We start from the raw sequence: 21,831 nt of genomic DNA on the forward strand, positions 1-21,831 counted from the left end.
CTCCGGTTCTGAAACCCATGCTCTTTCTGCTATGCCCCTTCAAAACCTGTGAGATGCCGCAGGGCACTCCCGGGAGTCCTGCCAGGGGGTCCTGGTTGCTCTTGGAAGAAATCAGTAATCAGGGCTGTGAGCCGGAAGCCCCGAGGCAGAGGGGTCGTTCTGAAGCCCCCAACTCTTCAACACTGTGCCTTAAAGGCCCACTAACCCAGCCCGTGCCTCTGCATTCTGTCCTCTAGTGTCTTGTACTCACCCTGGCTGCGCTGTGCTCAAGTTCTAGCTCACCAGCCCTGTGTGTCCCTTCTCACTTCTGCCTTTGTTCCCGGATCTGGAAGGCCCTCATGCTCTCCTCTGCCTAGCAGATGCCTCCCCAGACTCCCGCCCCAGGCCCCATTTGGGCCCGTCTACCCCTTGCACCTATGCTGTGCTTGCTCCCCACACCACTCCAGCCCCCCACATGCCCTAAATTTCCATCTGCGCCTGGTGTCCCAGCTTGGCAGCAAACTCCTGGGGGAGGTCAGCTTCACCTTTCTGGCGGACTAGGTACTACAGGGTTAGGGCCTGGTCCCAGCACTGAAGGCCAGCATCCAAGCAGACCTTTGAGCCACAATTTGGGACTCAGAGCAGGCCCTTGAGTCAGATGCCTGGGGCCACATCCTGGCTCTGCCCCCTGCTACCTACTGGGCCTCAACTTCCTCATCTTTGAAAGGGGAGGACAGTGCTACCTTCTCATGGGTCAGTCTGAGGATTAAATGAATTAACACACGGCAAGCACTTGGAACTGCCTAGCACTTAGTTCACACTCAGTAAGCATCAGCTGCTGTCTTACCATTATTAGCATTTTCATGACACCCCGGGCCTGAACCCTAGGATTAGCCATTTCAGGGAAGGCTGTCCCCCAGCATTGGACATATCATTACTGGGGTCCAGCTGCTTCCTTGGCCATTCCCTGGTCCCACTCAGCTCTAAGAGCCTATACCCTCTGCAAGGTGCGGTGGGGGCTGGGCCAGGGCAGAGTGGGCAGTGGCAGGGTCCTCTGGCCCCCAGTTGGCCAGGCTGGGAGCCAGGCTGGGGCCTGAGGAAGGTGCACCTGGCTTCCCAGAGCCAGGCAGAGCCACTATTTATAGCGCCAGGAACTCGGCTGCTTTATTTCAAGCTTCAAAGATCCCTGGAGGAGAGCAGGCTCCAAGCTGGGAGGGGGCCTCTAGGTCCTCCTCTCGTCCCCTTTTCAATACTGTTTTTAGCATCTTCCCCACCCAAGGATTTACTTACACTCCTAAGCCTTCACCTGGCCCAGCCTAGCGGGAACCTGCCTCTTTGCAGCCTCTTGGCCTTCTGGTAGGTTCCCCTTTGTATCCCCATTTGGCAGAGCAGAAAACCGGGGCTTTGATTGGTTAAGACAGAGAGTTAGTTTTAGTGCACAGAAAGGGGCGGATAGAATGGATGTTCGTTGAACCCTGTTCTGAGCCAGGCCAGCTGGTTTCCCATGAGAGCTCACAGACTAAGGCCCAGAGAGGGAAGGGACTTGCCCAAGGTCACACAGCAAGTTAGAGGTGACCAGGGATGAGACCCAGGCCCTGTGCACCCTGGACCTGGGTAGGGTGGTTGAGGTTGAGGCAGGGCTTGCTCACTCATTAATTATTCATTCATTCATTCATTCATTCATTTATTCATTTGTAGTTTGTGTTGGGTGCCCACCTTCTGGGCTCAGCACGGGGCAGGGACATCCCAGCTTACTGGACAGGTGGTGAAATGATGCTCACCACGGCCCACGTGCTCTGTGTCCCACAGGAGGGCCCCCGTGGAAGGAGCCGGAGGCAGAGCACCCCAAGAAGCTGCCTCGGGCCGAGGTTGGCAGTCGCAACGTCCCGCGGTCTACCCTGGAGCATGGCTCGGACGTGTATCTTCTGCAGAAGATGGTAGAGGAGGTGTTTGATGTTCTTTATAGTAAGATCCTTCCTCATTCCATTTGGGGCCCCTAGGCGGGTGGGAGCCCCAGTCTCTGCCCAGCTGAGGAGGCCCCCTCAGGCCCAGCAACAGCAGGTGCTCAGAGGGTGTTTGTTGAATGACTGAGTGAAGGCTAACTGTCAGCCAAGTCCAGGCCTGGCTTTTCTTGGGAAGTTTCAGGCTGCAGAGTCTCAGGGCCCAGTGGTGACCGTCTTATGCCCTAGGTGACCGGGCGCATGTCCCTAAGGGTCCCATCTCATTTATCTCTGACCTGCTTTATTCCTTTCCCTGTTCAGCCTTTGGTTCTATGCAGCAAAGGTCTGTGAGGAAACTCCTGCTGTTTAGATGTCAGGAGAAGGAAGCCAAAGGCTCATAGGGGGCCCAGAAGTCCTGGGTGGGAGGACTTTTCATGCATGATTGTCTGGGCCACTGCAGACACTTTAGCCAGCTATAGGGTTTGTGCCTAGCGCCCCCTGCACCCCTGCCCACTCTGTCCTGGCCCCCCCTTCCCCACCTCAGACAGAATAAGGTGGCAAGGAGGTGACGGGCCTCTTTCTGCCTCTGGGTGGGGGCTGTAGTAGGGGGGAGACAACAGATGTTCCTGACCCCTGGCCCCTTGGCCATCTCACTTCCTCCGTCCTCAGCCAGTCTCCCCTCTACTCTCCCCTTCCCTCATTCGTACCATCTTCTCAGTCTGTCTCTCCTCGCTCTTTTTCTGAATCCGTCCTTTTTGTTTCCTCTCTACTTCCTGTCTTCCTTACTTTCTCTGCTTCTCTCTCATTCTTCTTTCTTCCTCCCTATGGCTTTTTCTTTTCAGTCTTTCTCCTGCCCTCTTTTCTGTCTCTCAGCCCGCTCCCCTCCTCACCTCCTGCCCACAGCCCCGGCCTACTTTCCCCTTTACCCAGATGCCTGGAGTGGAGAAGAGAAAGGCAAGGGACACAGAGACCCCCTGAATGGAGAAGCCCCAGCCCTCAGACAATGGGGCCTCGTCCTCAGACCCTGCCCACCCCACTCCCAGCCCGGGGGGGTTATTCTGTGTGAGGTTTGCAGTTAAGGAGCCGATGGGGTCCAGTTTCTGGAAAACCAGCACCAGGGGGAGTCATTCAGCACAGGGCATGCGTGGCCCCCTTCCCACCCCGGCTGCCTTCTCACACCAGGCCCTCTCTTCAACCCCTTCCCCCACAGGCGAGGCCCTGGGGAGGGCCAGCGTGGTGCCACTGCCCTATGAGAGGCTGCTCAGGGAGCCAGGGCTGCTGGCCGTTCAGGGGCTGCCCGAGGGCCTGGCCTTCCGGAGGCCGGCCGAGTACGACCCCAAGGCCCTCATGGCTATACTGGAGCACAGCCACCGTATCCGCTTCAAGCTCAAGAGGTGAGTGAGGCAGCTGCCGGAGAGGGGGCCAGGGCTGGTGGCTGTACCATGAGGGCCGGGCCAGGAGAAGTTAGGAGGGTGGCCTGCTTCCATGCTGGCTCAGCCACCTGTGGTCACTTACCCCAGCCAGAGGGGAGGAAACTTCAGACCCCAAAGGGGACCCTGGTTGTAAAAGCTCCCAATCTGATGGTGGAGGTGAGCTCATGGGGCATGATCTGAGCCATGCGTTTGGTTACGGAAGTCCTCCCAGGGGACCTCTATGTTGCAAAGAGGCTGCACAGCACTTGGTTGGGGAACAAATAGCCCCAGTAGCACTCCAGATGTCAGGAACTGCCCGTGCAAAAGTGTGGAGGAGGGAAGCCAGCCTGAGGGCCAGCAGCTCAGGCCCCACCGTCAGCACACAATCCCGAAAGAAGACGGAGGCAGTGGGAGATGGGAGACGGTCAGCTGCAGCTGAAAGAACACAGTTGGTGGACTGGGGCACAGGCTGAGGGGCAGGGCTGGGATCCTCCGGGGCCCAGCTGTGTGGCCCTGGACACTGAAGCCCCCACCTAGGAAATGGGACTGGTTCCTGTTCTATGTACCTCACAGGCTGTTGTGTTCTGTAGAGGGCGGGCTGAGGGGCTGGGCAGTAAGAATACAGCCGGCAGGACAGGTGTACGAAGCTATCATGTGTCCTCTCCTTCACCCAGGCCACTCGAGGATGGCGGGCGGGACTCGAAGGCCCTGGTAGAGCTGAATGGTGTCTCCCTGATAGCCAAGGGCTCTCGGGACTGTAGCCTGCATGGCCAGGCCACCAAGGGGCCACCCCAGGACCTGCCCCCTACTGCCACCTCGTCCTCTGTGGCCAGCTTCCTGTACAGTACCACACTCCCCAACCATGCCGTGAGAGAGCTCAAGCAGGAGGCGCCCGCCTGCCCACTTGCCCCCAGCGACCTGGGCCTTGGCCGGCCCGGGCCTGAGCCCAAGACTCCCGCTGCCCAAGACTTCCCTGACTGCTGTGGTAAGCTGCTGGGGCCCCCCAAGTCTGGGGTTGGGACTGAGGTCACTTAGGCAGGGCCCCTTCCAGGGCAGGTCAGGGTGGTGAGGCCTTCCCCAGGCTGAAGGAGGAACGTTGGGGCAAGAGGCTGCGTAGGACAGATGTGCCCTAAGGTAGACCCAGTGAGACCCCAGGCCTTCGCTGAGCCAACACTGTCCTTGGCCTGGGAGCCAGAGACACCTGAGAGGACTCCGGAGGAGTCTATGGAGAGGAAGCACGCTAGGCAATCCCGTGTATTCAGTGAGCGCCAATCACCTACCCACTGCATTAGGGGCTGGAAGCATCGGAGAAGGAACAGCTGGGTATGCGAAAGACCGGTAATCATATCCTGGCTTCTCTGCTTGGTGGCTGTGTGTCCTGGGACAAATCTCTACCTCTCTGAGCCTCAATTTCCTCATCTGTAAAAAGGAGATGTCAGTAGTACCTACCTTGCAGGGTCATTATGATTCAATGACAGAGCATGTTAGAAATGTACCTTCTAACAGCCCTGCTGAATCTGAAGCTTTGGGGGCGGGGCGCAGCCATCTGCGTATTGACAAGTCCGTCATGTGGTTCCACGTATGCTCAAGTTTGAGAACTGCTGTATTAAAACACATCCAATGCTTGGCACATGGTGGGTGCTTATAAGTTAAGTTTACTGCTGTTGTTACTGTGAGAAGCAGGGAAAAGGACTCCATACACAAACACAAATGTGTGGGCCGAGCAGGGGGATGGGACTTCGTAGGCCTGAAAAAGTGTTTCCACCTGTAAAAGGTGGCCTCAGACGCCCTGCCCTCCCTGACCTGCCATTTGGGTAGCGGACTGTACTGAAGAATGTCTCAGGTCAGGGAACTTGCCTAGAGTTCATGATCACAGGGCTCAGTTCTGGGGTGTTCCTGGTGGGTGAGACTGTTACCCCAGAGCTAATGCCTGTGCACTCAGGCCAGGTCAGGGGTCCCTTTGGGGCCCACCTCGAACCTATACCTTTTCTCTCCCCTTGTCCAGGACAGAAGCCCACTGGATCCGGTGGGCCTCTCATTCAGAACGTCCATGCCTCTAAGCGCATTCTCTTCTCCATCGTCCATGACAAGTCAGGTAGGACGGTGCCCATGGCAGCACCCTGACCAGAGTGGGGATCCAGGGCTGGGGGTGGTGCTTACTGAAATGGAAATGTGTCCACCAGCTCTTTGTGAGAGAAAGGAGGACAGTTCTGCACAAAGGCCTTGTGAGTAAAGCCAGAGTGTAATAGTTACATGTTGCTACGTAACAAATTGCCCGAAAACTTAGCTTAAAACAACAAGCATTTTACCTTATAGTTTCTGTGGGTCAGGAATTCAGGAGCAGCTCAGCTGGGCGGTTCTGGCTCAGGGTCTCTCATGAGGCTGTTGTCAGGAAGTTGGCTGGGGCTGAGATCATCTGAAGGCCCGACTGGGGCTGGAGGATCCACTTCCAGGATCACTGGTGTGGCTATTGGCAGGAGGCGTATTCATTATGATGTGGCCTTTATAGGGCTGCTTGCGTGTCCTCACAATGTAGCGGCTGGTTTCCTGAAGTTAATGATCCAAGAGAGAGTAAGGAGGAAGCCACATGTCTTTTATGACCTAGCCTCAGAAATCACTGTCACTTCTGCCATGTTTTACCCATTAGAAGCCAGAAGCTTGATCCAGTCCACAAAGGGAGAGAGGGGAATTAAACTCCACCTCTCAAAGGAAGGAGTATCAAACACGTGTGGACAGATTTTGAAAGTACTTCATAGAGTACTGAGAGCAGGAAAATTTGGGATTCATTTATACCAAAAAGAGAAGAAGTAAGATTTTCCAGCAGTTTTGCCTTGTGGAGGTCTCCGCCTCACCTTCAGGGAGAGGCTCTTTCGGAAAAACCTAGTTCCCTGGGATCAAAATGGAGACCTCACTGCCCCAAACAAGATCCATCCCTGGCAGAGAGAAGACCTGGATATCCAGATGGAACAGCGTCATGGGAGGCCATGGTGGGCAAGGGGACAAGCTGGAATAGAATCTCGCTGGCTACTAGCTGGGTAATCTCAGGCAAGGTACTCAGCCCCTCTGAGCCTCAGTTTTCTCTTCTGAAAAATAGGAATAATATCTATGTTTAAAGGTTGTCCTGAGGGATTCAGTAGGATATTATATGTATCCTTAATTAAAGCTCTTAATTAAAGATGTTACTTTTATAGTTATAATGAACCAAACGATCACTCTTGTTATTCATATTAAAATTGAGGCAAAGGCTTTGGTTTTATGGAAGAGGCCATCAGGGCTGGGAGTTTGGGGGAAGCTGACAAGGCTGAGGCTGGTGAGACCCCAGATGTATGAGGCATGAGGGTTTGGTCTTTGAGGTCAGGACTCAGCCTCTCGTTAGTCAGAGGGAACATTCTCCCCACCTCCTGCTTGTCTGGGGCAGGAGGGGCCCAGGATGGACAGGCTGAGCCTGCATGATATCCACTGCCTGTGGGGCAGAGCAGGTGGGGAGACCATCAGAGTACCCTGGATTTGTGTAGGGCTCCTTTCTGGAGGAGGCTGGGGTGTCAGGGTCCGAGGTGGGAATGGGTGGAAGGGCTGGGGCTCGTGTCTGGGACTCTGGAGAGGAAGGCCCAGGGCCCGGGGCTGTGGGAAGAGTGTGGCTGTCTCTGGGGCACGACCCCAGCTGGGAGTGTCCACAGGGCAGTGGGGAACGGGGGGCCCCTCAACGAGGCGGCCAGGCCATGAGGTCCCGGCTCCATCTGGCCCTCACTTGTACCTCCTGTGTTTTGATAGAGAAGTGGGACGCCTTCATAAAGGAAACCGAGGACATCAACACGCTCCGGGAGTGTGTGCAGATCCTGTTTAACAGCAGATATGGTGAGTGGGCGGCAGGGCCCGCTGTGTGGCCCCAGCAACGTGCCGAGCATCTCATTACGTGGCAATCACTTGTGTTCTCTAACATGACAGCAGGAGCCATATGCTGGCACCCGCACGCCGTCAACACTAATGTCATCTCCTCTTTGGGTAGGGAGGTGGTTGTGTCAATATTTCTCCTCCAGATTCTCCAAGGGGAGGGACTGATGGCAGAGCCCCAGACCTTCGCTCACCTGTGGGAGGCAGGCAGGTCAAGGGTAGGCTGTCAAATGGAAAATGGCTGTTGACCTCACACGCTTGCAGGTTCCCCATAGCACCACGCCGTTTCCTGCCTGGCATGCCCTTTGCCTGGCATGACCTTTGCATCATTTGGGGGCAAACTCCTACTTATTCTTCAAGACTCAGCCTGGGCCCCCAAAGCCCTGAGGGTTTCGTCTGTTACACGTCACACACTTGATGTGCCTTAGCCCTATGGGGGCAGGACAGAGCCGGGCTCAGAGCACACGTCAGCCCGCCACAGTCTGGGCAGCAAACACAGGTGGTAACTGGGCAGGTGTGCCATCTGTGTGGCCACGCTTCGCGCCCAGTAGAAAGGGCAGCCACTGGTTGGCTGGGAGATAGAGGTATCTGGGCGCCCCCACCACACCTGTTCTCGTCTCCTTGGCTGTCCTCACTCGCTGTCACTGGCTTGCTCAGCCTTTATGAAGCTCCATCTGTAAACCCCACTCAGGGTCAGACACCGTGTGGTCCTGGCCGGAGTGGGTGGCCCTGTCACTGGGGACATGACCCCGCAGGGGAGCTGTCATTCAATCCCACCTGAATTGTGCAGCCCCACTGGGGGGGAGTCTGCAGGATGGGGCCGGGGAGGGCAGGGAGGGGGCACACGCCAGAGCTTTCTCCTCACAGAGGAGAGTCGGGGTCTCTGGGGCTCCCTGTGTGTTTGGGGTGGGGGGATGAGCACTGCACTGGGAGTCCACGGCCGCCTGCCTGGCGACCTGGAGTTGGACGGTCTCCCTCCCTAACCTTGGCCTTCTCACCGCGACTGCACCTGACAGGCGGGGGCTTTACTGCCCTCCCCTCCTCCCCCTCTCTACTCGCCTGTCTCTCATCTCGTTTCTTCTTCTTCCCTCCCCTCCTACCTTATTAAAGGAAAACTCTTTCTCTACTCAAAACACTTCTGACACCAGAAGTGTGGGTTTTCCTAAGCAGCTGGGTCCCACAATTCAATTCCATTCTGACACTAACTACCCAGAGTTACACAGACCCTTCAGGCCCACAAGACTGCCCCCACTGCAGGCACCCGTCACTAATAGTGGCTTCGCAGGGTACCCACACTTCTGTCTGACTTGGCTACACATCCGTGGTTCCCACGACCCCCTCTTCTGGTTCAACAGTTTGCTGTAACAGCTGACCGAATTCAGGGAGACACTTTACTTCTGTTTACCTGTCTATTACAAAGGATGCAAATGAACAGTCAGATGAAGAGGTACATAAGCTAAGGTCTGGAAGGGTCTTCAGTGTAGAAGCTTCTATCCCCATGGAGTTTGGGGTGTGCCAGTCTCCTGGCACTCAGATTCACCAACCCCTCCGAACCCTTTCACTTAGAGTTTTTATAGTAGTTCCATTAAGTAGGCACGATTGATTAATCATTGGCTCAGTCATTGGCCTGCAGTGATTAGCTCAGTCTCCAGCACCTCCCCTCCCAGGAGGTGGGCTGGGAGGCAGCTGAGAGTTCCAGCCCTCTAATTGCACTGTTGGTTCCTCTGCCGAGCGAGCGGCCCACATCCTGAAGCTAACCGCGGGCCCACCGAGAGTCACCTAATTCACATATACCCAGGTATGATTCTCGCCCCTATCACAGGGGCGTGGGGTGAAATTACAAAGGTTTTAGGAGCCCTAGTGCCAAGAACCCAAGTTGAAGATCACATATATATACTTCTTATTATATCACACGTCAGTCTTGCTTTCCTCCTCTCTTTTTTCTTCTCGTACATTTACTGGTTTGCTCGCTTACCAGTCATGCATTTTGAGCCCCCCACCTTGTGCCAGGCACTCAGGGCAATTCTCGTCTCAAGGTTCTTCAGCAGTTTTTGCCTGAAGATGTGTCTGAAGTAGCAGCAGCAGCCTGCAGCCACGTGCAGTGGTCGCAGGACGTGGTACAGAGCCGCATGATCTAAGATGTGGCAGTGTACATGGTAGGGGCCCTCAGAAAGAGAACACAGGTGAGACGAAGGTGAGGTCTCAACAGGTTTGGGGAGTCAGGGGCGGCTTCATGGAGGAGCTGCCCTTTGATCCCCGCTGGGGCTGGGGAGACCTGGGCATGTGGGTTTGGCAGTTCCAGGTTGGGGTGAGGCTGAGCGAGGCCCTGGAGGCCCTAGTGAGGAGTCTGACAGCCTGCGTGTCTTTGATGTGGCCGCCTGGCCCGCCTGCTCCGCCCCTCTGCCCAGTACTGCTGGTACTGGAGGGCTGTCTGCACCTGAGTCCTCCTGGCCCCGGCAGGTGTGAGCTAGATGGGCGGCAGTGGGAGGGAGCTGGGGAGGGCTGGCTCTGTCTGCCCTTAGGGGAGGGCACTGCCCCAGCAAAGCTGGCAGGCAGCCACCAGTCTTCAGGCCTGTTTGTTGTGAGCTCTGGATGTTTCCAGAATGTGGAGCCTTTTCCAGACTTGAGCACCTGGACCCCACCCACTGCCAAATCCAAGAAGTACTGGGCTTGGAGTGGTCCAGGCCTTGCCCCTCCTCAGGCCGGAGCTCCCTCTGAGCTTTCCTTTCAGCTGTCCTGGGGATAAGGAGGTTCCCCGTGAATATTGGGGGATCCCATGGGTGGGGACATTTGGCAAGCGGAGGCCTCCCACCGACCCTGAATGAGCAGATCCTGCTCCTGATTCTGTCCTTTCAGCTACCAGCCCTGGATACGATAGGCCAGCAATGGGGCTGGGGATGCAGAGGGGGAAGAAAATCAGAAGAAATGGGGGTTCCCAGCCTTCAGGAAGCCTCACGGACATTGTAACCTGGGAAGAAGTTGAGACGGGGCTAGGACTGTGCATGGTGGCTTCCTTCTCTGCTTCCCAGCGGGTAGCGGCTGGAGGCTGGGCAGGGTCGTGCCTCTATCCGCTGGATCTCATTGCTGCTGAAAAGACAGGCCCAGAACATCCGATGAACCCGAGTGGTGATGAATTCACGTAGACTCGAAGAACCCATCACTCCAATGCTGGAGCTGAGCTTGGGGTGTGGCTGGTGATGTTGGGGTCGGGGGGGAGAAGAAATAGTTTGACAGCTGCTGAGATTTCCAGGGTTTAATTTGACAGTGAGCTAAGTGTGACTTCGCAGTGAGATCCGGCTGCCAAAGCCACCAACGCAGACCTGAGCTGCATCAACAGAAAAACAATGTTGACAGAGCCCCAGAGAGGGCCCCAGACAACTCTGCCCTGCCCTGCTCAGGGAATGGCTGTAGGGGGGTCCAGCTGGCACTTCAGGACACAGGCAAAGCCTGGTGGGGACATAGACAAGGCCAGGAAGGGGAAGGTCCTGGGGAACAGCGAGGAGATGTGGGACTCTTGGGAAAATCAGAATGACAAGGCACAGCTGGTCGCCTGAGACCTCCCAGTCTTTGGGGAGAACAGGGAAGTGTGAAAGTACCATCAAGCACTCAGCGGATGCTCAAGAAGTGTTTGGTGAGTGAGTGAATGAACACGCGGAGCTGGGGTGTAAGTGCACAACCAACATTTATAAGACCAAATGTAATGGTCTGGAGGAAAAGAACACGTAACTAGTCATGAGCCCAGATTCTGTCCACACCGCTGTCGGCAAAGCTGTCAGCTTCTGGCCGGGTCTCATTTATGTCACTGAAGAGTGAGAGGGGTGCCAGGCCCCTCCTTGGAGGAAAGGGCACACCTGTGCAGCAGAGGCATCCTGCCAAGAGCCTCCTTGAGCCTGAGAGCTTCCTGCGGCCATTCATCCACTCACCAAATATGCAGGGAGCAGCTATTAATACTATGTGCTGGTCCTATTAGATCCCAGACACGGAGCTAGAAGGATTGCCCCTATTCCTGTGGACCTTAGGTTCCAGTCAGTGAACCAGCGTATAGACGAGCCTGTTTGTAATGTCAGGTCGTGATAAACTAGGGATGAAAAACAAAGCAGGGTGGCTTAGGGAGGGACGGAGGGGACTGTTTTATGCTGATGAGGTGTCATCTGAGTAAACATTTGAATGGAGAGGGGAGGGAAGCATATGATTATCTGACAGAAGAGCAAGTGCAAAGGCCCTGGGGTGTGTGCCTGGTGTGTTAGGGAAGCAACAAGGAGGCTGGAGGGACAGGGCGAGTAAGCAGAGGGGTGCAAGGAGGGAGATAAGGCCAGAGGTGACGGGGTACTGGTCACATAGAGCCGCATAGGCCCAGGCAGGATTTTGGCCATCGCTGAGCTATGTGGGAGCCTGTGGGCATTTTTTGACAGAAGTGAGATGATTTGACATTTCAGCATGGCCAGAGTGGTGCCAGGGAGGTGGGAGGTGCTGAAGACCGTGGCCCTGGAGCCCCGTGTGTCCTGCCGCCTCCGTCTGGCACTCAGCCGTACCGTTGCCTTCCAGCGGAAGCCTTGGGCCTGGACCACATGGTCCCCGTCCCCTACAGGAAGATCGCCTGTGACCCGGAGGCAGTGGAGATCGTGGGCATCCCAGACAAGATCCCCTTCAAGCGCCCCTGCACCTATGGGGTCCCCAAGCTGAAGCGGATCCTGGAGGAGCGGCACAGCATCCACTTCATCATTAGGAGGTGCGGGGCGGGGGGCAGGGCCATGGCCTTTGCTCTGGGCTGGGCCTGGGCTCAGAGTATTGGGGTGTGAGGGAGGGCTAGGCGGGGGCAACAGCAGGCGTGAGGCGGGGCCCTGGGGAGGCGATAGCGGGGCAGGGGTGGCATGAAGCGGTTCTGTGACTTAACAGAGTTGGGTGGATCCGGCAGAGCATTCAGGCTCCTTCACCTAACAGCTGTGCAACCTCCTCCTCCCTGGGGAGGGCGTTGGCCCTTAAAGCTGGCAGGGGAGTTGCCTGGACTCACCACCAAGCTGGCACCGGCAGCTCCAGGCAATGCCCAGCCTTCCTGGATGCTCCCTCCTAAATGGTTAGAGATGGGGGGTGGCCAGAGGCGGTGCCAGCCCGCCCCCTGCCTCCAGGCAGTGCTGTACCAGTCCCTTCCCAGGCATCTGTTCCAGAAGCTCCCTGAGGGTGCAGCTCTCAGTGTGTTCCTGTACTCGTGTGCCTGCTCACTCGCTTGTTGCCAGTAGACTGTAAAGTAAGCAGGGACTGCAGGCAGGGCTGTGTTTGGCTCATTGCTGATTCCCTAGTACCCGGAACAGTCCCTGGTGTGTAGGTGATACCTAGTATCTGTGGAATGAATGAATGAATGAATGAATGAATGAACGAACAAATGAATACTCGTCCAAATTCGGACTCATGCCTTCTGACTTCCTAGAGCTCAGGAAATAAACAGGGTAATGGGAGAGAGAGAAATGGGTGGGGGTCCAGGTGGAGGACTCACCTATTCAGCGTGAGTTGGGAGTTTGAGAAGGGCGGCCCACACTGAGCTGGGCAGGGTCTGGGTGGAAGGGTTGGCCTCAGTGAGCAGCCGAGATGCCCAAGGGTAGAAGGAGCAGAGGTTGGGGATCAACTCTGAGAGTGGAGATCATTCTAGAGCCATGGGAAGGACCTCTGCGGGGTTGCTAGAGGCCAGAGCCAGGGTCTCATGGGGCCCCTGCTGCTGGGGAAGATTGGACTGTGGGGAGCGGAGAGCAGAGGTGGGGGTGGGGAGACTCGCAGGGAGGCTGGGGCAGGGGGACAGGCCAGCGTGGCAGGTGGAGGGAGAGAAGTGGCTGGATTTGGGATAGATTCTGAGCTGTGGTGTGGTTTGCTGGTGGATGGAATGTGGAAGCAGGAAGGCAAGGGTCACCGCCATGTTTCTGAGTGAGCTCATTTTGGATATGTTAACTCAGAGAAGCTCAGGACATGGAATTCTCAGAGGCCAAGTTGAGATGTCAAAAGCTCGAGAGAGAGGTCTGGGTTAGAGATAAAAATCTGAGGGTTGTCAGCGTGGACCAGGAAGGGATCATGGGAGGAGAGAGGCGAGAAGAGAAGAGGGCCGAGGTGGACCCTGGGATCCCACGGTAGAGGGAGGGACGAGGACAAGACGCTGAGACAAGTGGCCTGGACCTCTCGATGCCTCCCAGGAGGTGATTCTAAAAGTCAGCTCTTACCATGTGGGTCTCCACTCAGAACCCTTCCCTGCCCCCGGCCCTCAGGGTGCAGCGCACGCTTTCTGGCCTGTTGGCAGTCACCATGCCAGCCTCTGTGTCCCTCTGCCTCCCATGCCTGGGAACTCCTGCCTCTTCACCTTCTTCCGGGCGTTTGCTGAAGCCCTTCCCTCCACCTGGACCAGCTTTCCACCTGTCTGCCCACCTGTCTGTCCTTCAAGGCCCTCTTTTGCTTTTCTCTGCATTTGAAAGCCCTCCCCTGGTAACAAATTTTGCCCTCTGGTAACAAGTAGTTTCTTCCCCCATTAGCGCGCTGCTCACCTCCTACGGCACTTGGACCACATCTGAGCCATCTCTTGTACCTTTACAACCCTTGCTTGACGGGGCCCTGGTCGCAACGGGCACTTGATAAATGATTGTGTAGGTGAACTGAAATCAATCGCCTCTCTGTCAGTGCCTACTATTGTCTAGCTTAAATCTCTCTTGCTGCTGCTTAAGTTGCTTTCCTTCACTTGACTCTTGGTAGGGGGATAAGGGAGAAGAAAAGCAACAGGGGCACCCCAGTGTCTCCTTACATGCCTGAGTGTGGTATTTGATCTCCCTGATTCAAACGATAGTGCATTTAATTCCTCACTAGTATGTGCTGAATGCCTGCTACAGACTCAGCCCTTCACTGGGCTTTGCTGAGGACTTCATGAAACAACATGCACAGTTCCCTCCTTCCCCCAGAAGCCAGTGCCTGTCATAGGGGGTGGTCACTCCTGTGATGAGTCCAGGACACATGAAACATGTTCCCAGGTGAGCAGCAAGCCTGTAAGGCTTCCTGGAGGAAGAGGCTTTGGCATCAGGCAGACTGGGCTTGAATCCACTTGCAGCTTGATAACCTTGAAAAGCAGCTTCTCTTCTGAGCATCAGTTTCCTTGTCTATAAAAATGCGACAGTGATGCTCTTCTCCCAGGTTTTCTTCAACATAAACTGAGGAAGTGGACGTAACACACCTAACATGTGGCAGATGCTCAATAAACACGGGTCCTTTTCCTTGACCTCATTAAGTAGTTAAGCACATGGGCACTGACGGCCTGGGTTTGAATCCTGCCCCTGCCACTTCCCAGCGGTGTGTCCGTGGGCAAGTTACTTGGCTGCCTTGTGCCTCACTTTCCTCACGTGTACAATGGGGCTAGTGATTGTCCGCGCCCCCTCGTGCTGATTGGGGCTGACTGACGGTGTGAGCAATGTGCTTAGAAGTGGCTGCTCTGTTCCGAGCCCTCTGTACACTTCCCACTGTTACACATCCCAGCCTCTTCCCAGGACCCTCTGAGGCCGTCCTGGCAGACACGGGTCTGGAGAAAAGGGGGCTAGGAAGCAGCTGAGACGTGGAGCCTTTACCCCAGCCCAGGCGTCTGCGCCGTGCGGGGAAGGCAGAGTGCTCCCTGCCAAATGGAGATGCCCCTTGACAAGGCCTGTGGGTCTTGTTATTGGTAGTGGGGGACTCCCTGGCCCCTAGGCCCCCACTTGTGTCGAGCTCTGGCCTCCAAATCTCCTGTGCCTCCAGGACACAGCCCCTCCTAGTGAGGGGATCTGAATTCACAACCTGAGGGGCCGACATGTCGCTTCTACCTATGACAGAACTTCAGAGGCAGCTTAAGAGGGGAAGTGTCTGGAGGGTTCCTAGGACTATGGAGGGTGCTGTGGAAGATTGACAGCAGCCCTTGGTCAGCACCCATCAAGCGGGCGTTCAGGCTGGGCAGCCCTGTCCGTCACAGTCTTGGAGCCACCATCAGACGGTCTCCCTATCATCTGCCTCCCAGCTCCACCCAGGGAGCTAGCAAGCCCCCTATCCATCTGTGCTCCCTGGTAAATAACTACAACCCTGAATAACAAAACCACAGGTGATGCTGGCAGTCTCTGGTCACTGGGTGCGGCCTCACCGCCCTGGTTACCCAGGCCTCGCCTCCTATCGCTGACTTTTTTGCCTCTGAATTTTCCACTGGGCCTGCCTTAGGCATTGCCCCCTTGTATTTGTACTCGGACACCCCTTCATTTGCCCCATGTTGCCTCTGTAGCCTGGGTTCAGTGACCAAGGCCCAGCCCCTTTGTTCAGCTGTTCCTGGCATGCAGGCTCTGCTGCAGGCCCAGACCAGCTGCCCAAGGCTCCCCAACCTGCCAGATGCCACCTAGTTGGGGCTGGGGCAGAACAAAGAGAACACCAGCCCTGGAGGCGGATGGGCAGGTGACCCAGCTCCCTCACCCACCTTTTCTCCATCCTCATTTTCCTGGCCAGGCTTGCATGTGACTTCCCAACCTGATGCAGGGGTCCCTGAATGGCCCTGGCGCTCCCAGCCATCCCCCCTCCACTCCATCCTCTGTGCTAATGGAGTGATCTGATGGTGCCGTGTCCCTCAGGGACTCCCTGTTGGCCACAGGTACAGACCGTGTGCCTGAGCATCAGCCAGCTCTGTGGAGTCCCCCACCCTTCCCTGTGCCTTTATCTGGAGAACCTCTCAGCCATCCCACCTGAGCTTGCCATCCCCTCCTCACAAAGTCTTTCCCGATCTTCTGCTTGCGTCCCCTTGACTTCTGAGACTCATGTGAGGGGTCCCACGTCACCCTCCATGGCTGTGATCTGAACAGGCCTGGCTTGTGCCGTCAACAGAGAGCTGCTTGGGAGCGGGCCTCCCTGTGCCAGTCCCTGAGACACAGACGGTGTTAGGTAAAAGCCTGCGGGGCCCTGGTGGGAAAGGATGTGTCATTAGCCAACTGTGGCCAAGGAGAGCTTGGGGCTAGAGGAGGCCCCTGAGGCCTCGTTACCGCAGGTTGGACCCTGCAGGACCACCCAGGGACTGGCCCATGCTTTCCCTGGCTGAGGAGCAATGGTTTGGGGTATCTGGCTATTCTGGACCCTGCCCCCTCCTGTCTACATGCATAGCTAGCCTGGGGCCCAGGTCTGCAGGTATAGCCATGCATGTGGGAGCCATGCATGTGGGACTCGAGTGGCTGTCACTGAGGGGACCTAGAGGCCAGCTCCCTGAGCCTGGGGGAGCCAGCGGGCCTGCACCACTCTCATGCCCATCTTTCCTCTCTCCCCAGGATGTTCGATGAGCGAATTTTCACAGGTATGTGTGGGTACCCTCCAGTGTATTCAGAAGCTCCAATCTGATGCTCCTAAGAGTGTTTGAGCTGCCCTTACACCGGACCCCGGGGCGGTGAGGGAGCCTGGGTGTCGCTTCTGTATCCTGGGGCGGAAACAAGGCCCCAGCTCCCAGGAGCAGACAGCCCCTCGACTTGGGATGCCCTAGACAGGGAATAATAAAGCTGACGTTTATTGAATACTAACATGTGCCAGGTACTCTTCTAAGCTGTTAGAATATGTGATTTTAACTTAATTTAGTTTTTAACAGTCCTGTGAAGTTTTCTCTTTTCCCTGAAGCCCGTCTAGTGGGCAGTGGGATCTGGCTGCAAATCCAGGCACGTGGCCCCAGAGTCCAGGCCGTATCCTGTAGGCAGCGTGCCTCAGGAGGAAGAAGCCGGCTCTGCCTGGTACAACAAAGGCAGCATGAATCTTAGGGTGCAGGGTACCCTGGCCCTAGGTCCTGCCCGAACTCCCACCAGCTTTGTGACAGTAGGCAGGGTCTTATGGGCCTTAGTTTTCACATCTAGGAAGTGGGGGTGATAGAGTCCCTTCCTCTGGGTTCCTGGGGTAATTAAATGAGAGAATGGTCCCACGTACAGCCTTGGAGGAGACTCAGCAACTTTCCCGAGGGCTCCCTGAGCCCCAGCATCCTGTGTGAGCTCAGGACCCTTCGTTCCTGGCAGCTCCGTCCTGCTGCTCAGTCCTCACAGATTCCTACCCTCCCCTGGCCCTGGGGCATTTATTCCTTCTCCCAGGGGACTTGGCTGGACCTGGAGCCCATAAAAAGGAGGGGCAGACGCCAGACCATACCCAGGGGTGCCCCAAGAGCATCACATAGACCCCAGGCAGGAGGAGGCTGGAGAGCTTTTGCCCTGACCCCCCTTTCCCTTCCCTTCTTGACTCTCCACCCAGGGAACAAGTTTACCAAAGACCCCACAAAACTGGAGCCAGCCAGCCCGCCAGAGGACACCTCTGCAGAGTTTTCTCGTTCCGCCGTCCTTGACCTGGCTGGGACTGCTCGGTAAGGCCTCACCCAGCTTTTGTCCAACACTTCCCCTGCCACTCTGGGCTGTGGTGGTGTCACCTGTGGGGAGGGGCAAGGCCTAGAACTGGCCAACGGTCTCTCTATCCCGACGCCCTGCACAGGCACGGGGTCAGCCCACACAAACACTGTGTGCCCTCACCGCACTCTGTGCGAGGGAGAATCTGAAGGGAAAGAGAACAGAGACTGCCAGCTTTCCTCCACCTGGACAACTCTTGTCCCCCCCTGGGGAATAGGCCACATGTCACCGGGTCTCAGAAGCCTTCCCTGGCCCCCAAACACCTGCCCTACCTGTCCACAAGGCCCTGCATTCAATTCATGGCCCAGTCACCATTCCCCAGTGCCCCCCACCCAGGCTCCGGGATCCTGGGGGCCAGGGGTAGACCATTTACCGCAAATCCTCGCGTCCAGCCCAGGCCTCCCCCACAGGCTCCGTGAATTAACTGAATCATCTGTCCCAGGGATTCTGCCCAGCTTCACTCCCAGCCTCTTTCCCAGGCTCCCATTTCCCCTCCTGGCTGATGGTCCCTGCTTTCAGTCCCCCCAGCTCTCAGTCCCCCCAATAAGCACTGATCAAACCCCCACTGTGCTGCTTTGTGGACTCCCAACCTGGCCAGAACCAGGCCTGAGGAGCTCAGCTGGTTCACTCCAGGATGGCGAGCAGGCCAGTGGCTGGGGCACCAGGAGACTGTTGTCCCAGGAGACGAGGCCCTGGGAACCTCACTGTGGGGAGGGCCGTCGGTGAGGGTGGCAGTGACCACGGTCAGGGGTGCGTTCTGAATTGGCAGCCACCATGGGCCCTTGACTGCCTGGAGGGCAAACGACATGGCATGTCGCCATGTGGTTTCTCGGCTTCCTTCCCACAGGTCAGACAAGAGCGGGATCTCCGAAGACTGTGGGCCAGGTGAGGAGGAGCAGGACCCCGCCGTGTGTGCTGGGGCGGGCGAGCGTCTGTCGGCCCACCCAGCAGCCTTGGGGAGGAGCCGAGCTCAGACCATGAGCCTGGAGTACTACTGAATTTCCTCTGCCTGTGCCTGTCCCGTCACCCACCCCCGAGGCCTCAGAGCATGCTGGGAGCTCATGGGTGGCCGGGGCCTGTGTGGGGCACATGGGATGCGGGTAGTTGGGAGACCTGGATTCTGGCATCACTGCCTCCTACTGTGTCTGTGACAAGTGGCTTCCCCTCGGTAGGCCCCAGTTGCCAGGGCTGTAAATTGGAGACATTAGGACTGGCCTGAGGTCCTGCCTGACCCTCTATTCTTGGTCTGGGCAAGAGCATGGGGGCTGATATAACTTTTCCTGGGTGCTACTAACAAGTCACACACAGAATATCCTGGAATGACTTGCCTTACCTGGCCAAACTCATGTCCACACCTGACTGGATCCCTCGTTTCCTCCTCTCAGGAACCTCCGGGGAGCTAGGTGGGCTGAGACCCATAAAAATTGAGCCAGAGGATCTGGATATCATTCAGGTCACCGTCCCAGGTAAGGAACAAACTTCGGAAGGGCTGACCTTGCTGCTCCATCTGAACCTACAGGAATCAAACAGCTCTTACAGCAGGGCTCATGGGTCCCCTTCTGTAGCACCACTGCGTCCCCTTCTAGCTAGACTGGGCTGTCCTGTCTCCTGGCCAAGAAGAGGTCTCCAGATCGTTGTTTTTCTAGTTTGATCCTGAGAGCAGTGGGGGAATCACATAGCCCTGTGTGCCAGGAGTCAGGTCTCAGCGCCAACCTTCCTAAAGGTGCCCCCCAGCCTTCACCTCTCTGGCCTGGCTTCCCTGGGATTTGGGAGGCAGGAGGGGAGAGAAGAAAAGGCACTGGAGTGAAAGGCTCTGAGTTTGACTCCAGACTTGAAACCCCTGAGCCTCAGTTTCCACGTCTGTAGACAGGAAGGTGTACTTAGCCCCTCAAGGTTCAGTGTGGGGTAACCACTGGGAGTCGCCAGGATTCCAGGCCCCAACCTGGACTCTGGTCATTACAGCTGCCCTCCCAGAGTTTTAGGGTATGGCTTCTGTAAAGGTCCTGCTCTGTGGGATGATAGACTGGGTTCCCTGGGGGGCTTTGACAGGGTGGGGCAGGCAGAAGATTCTCTTGTCATTTGGAGTTTTGTCTTCAGACCCTTCTCCAACCTCTGAGGAAATGACAGACTCGATGCCTGGGCATCTGCCCTCAGAAGATTCTGGTTATGGAATGGAGATGCTCACTGGTAAGAAATGGGCTGGAGACCCACCTTCCTGGGGGATAACAGGCAGAGGAGTGGGCCAGGAAGCCCCTACGCTTTTCTTCATATTGACTTCTCTTAGAGGAAACCCAGTGCGTGCCTGACTCCTCCAGCCAGGCTCGGTTCTTTTCTGAAAACTTGAAGCTGGCCTTGATTTATATTAAGCCTGGTTACTAGTCTTTCCTAGGAGCTCCCATTTGGATTGATTTCTTTATTCAACAACTATTTATTGAGCACCTACTATGTACCAGATCTAGTAAGAGGTGCTGGGGACAGAGCAGTGAACCAAACATACCAAAGTCCCTGCCCTCATCGCTGACAGCCCAGTGTTGGGAGACAGACGTAGTAAGCAAATCAATAAGTAAAACAGAAAGTCAGATGGTGGTACGTGCTGTGGGGAACACAAAGCCAGGAGGGGAAGTGTTGGGTGCAGGAATGGGCTGTTACTACTGGACTTGTTGGTCAGTGGACCTCACTGAGAAAGTCACGTGGGAGCAAAGACCTGAAGGAGCCATGCAGAGGTCAGGAAAGAGCTTTATAGGCAGAGGGAACAGCAAGTGCAAAGGCCCTGAGGTGGACTGTGCCCAGGACGTCTGCAAGGAGGCCCAGGTGGCTGGAGCAGAGTGAGGTGCGAAGGCGAGGGCAGGGAAGTGGTGGGGTGGGTTGTGCAGGGCAAGTACATCAAAGGAAGGAGTGGGGACTTGATTGTGAGGACACAGGAACCCCTGGGGGGTTGGCGCTAACACTGAACATTTTAACACAGTATTTACTCTGTCAGCTTGAGAACAGACTGCAGAGGAATGGGGACAAAGACAGAAACAGGCTATTGCAATAACCTAGGCAAGGGGAGTTGTTGGGCCAGTAGATAGCAGCAGGGAGGAGTGGGGTTCTATATGATTTGGTTTGTAAAAGTGAATCATTATAAAGATAAATAGTATGTAAATTCTAGTACAGAAGGTTCGTGGATATGGCAGAAAAGATATCAGTAGTCAGGTGACTAGAGTTTGGAAAGCTCTGTAATAGGGATGCAGGGCCAGGCCAGGAAACATTTAAGAAAAAGGATGGTGTTTGTTGCTTTCCCTGTGTGTGATGTCCAGTGCGGGCGTGGTTGGGAGGGGAGCGGAGGGGCAGCCGTTATTTAAGGGTACCGTACAAAAGCATAGTAGGCAGCAGTTAAGTGAATAGTGCAAAGGAAGCTCAAAAATGTAATGTTCTGTGTGAAAAGCAGGTGCAGACAGACATGGACAATATAGTACTTATCTAAATTTGGAAACATAAAAACAGTATTGCTTAGTGTTTTATTAAAAACTCAGGTGTGAATATGATCAAATGCTAACATATATTCATTCCGGCTGGTGTGTACACGGGTGTTTATTATAATGTTCTGTATGCTTTTCTGCACTTTTTAATTTTTCCTCTACCAAAAATAAACAAATGTCTAGAAAAATAAATAAGGTTTCCTGCTGGCCAAGGTGGGTGGTGCCATATGAATTGATGATAGAATAAGGGCAGAACATTTCTGCCCCTTGTTCGCTTCCATTTTCTCTGTCAGGGAGAAGGGTCTGGAAATGGGAAAGAGTGAGGAGGACGTGGGAGTCCCATTCCTTAAGGAGATACGAGGGTCTGTAGAGCTGCTATGGATGAGTATGGATCTCGAGCTTCTTATCAGTCAAATCCCGGGCAGCTGATACCTAAGATCCACCGTCCAGAGCACTTGAGAAGTCCTAGTGGACAGAAGATGAGCTGACAACAGGAAAACAGACTTCAAGATGAGGGTTTGCCCAAATTGCAGACAGGTAGACCAGGTGTCAGCCCCAGGCACAATTCTGGAACAGATTGTTACCTGGACAGCTGATTCATCAGAAGGGTGGGTTATTCATGAGGAATGAGTCGGCTTGTGGGCCATCAGGATCTCAGGCTGGCCTTGGGCCAGCGGGGGAAGCAGGGTTGCAAGGGAACCCTGTCCTCCACCTGCGGGATGTTTTCTGTTCTATCCTGGAGGGCTTGGTTCTTCCT

At 55.7% G+C, this 21,831-nt stretch overlaps 1 protein-coding gene across 1 annotated transcript in view; it reads left to right on the forward strand.

The window, feature by feature from the left end:
- GTF2IRD1 (GTF2I repeat domain containing 1) overlaps positions 1-21,831 on the forward strand; it is a 102,755-nt gene that overhangs the window by 33,653 nt on the left and 47,271 nt on the right. Inside the window, exons 4-14 of the mRNA XM_033110823.1 lie at positions 1,789-1,944; positions 3,130-3,313; positions 4,006-4,316; positions 5,337-5,426; positions 7,103-7,186; positions 11,768-11,951; positions 16,510-16,535; positions 17,465-17,573; positions 18,461-18,498; positions 18,999-19,079; positions 19,711-19,800. Of these exons, the coding sequence (XP_032966714.1) occupies positions 1,789-1,944; positions 3,130-3,313; positions 4,006-4,316; positions 5,337-5,426; positions 7,103-7,186; positions 11,768-11,951; positions 16,510-16,535; positions 17,465-17,573; positions 18,461-18,498; positions 18,999-19,079; positions 19,711-19,800 (1,353 nt within the window). The remainder of the gene's footprint in view (positions 1-1,788; positions 1,945-3,129; positions 3,314-4,005; positions 4,317-5,336; positions 5,427-7,102; positions 7,187-11,767; positions 11,952-16,509; positions 16,536-17,464; positions 17,574-18,460; positions 18,499-18,998; positions 19,080-19,710; positions 19,801-21,831) is intronic.

The sequence above is a fragment of the Rhinolophus ferrumequinum genome, chromosome 7 (assembly GCF_004115265.2).
Source record: "Rhinolophus ferrumequinum isolate MPI-CBG mRhiFer1 chromosome 7, mRhiFer1_v1.p, whole genome shotgun sequence".
In the NCBI taxonomy this organism is placed as follows: Eukaryota; Metazoa; Chordata; class Mammalia; order Chiroptera; family Rhinolophidae; genus Rhinolophus; species Rhinolophus ferrumequinum.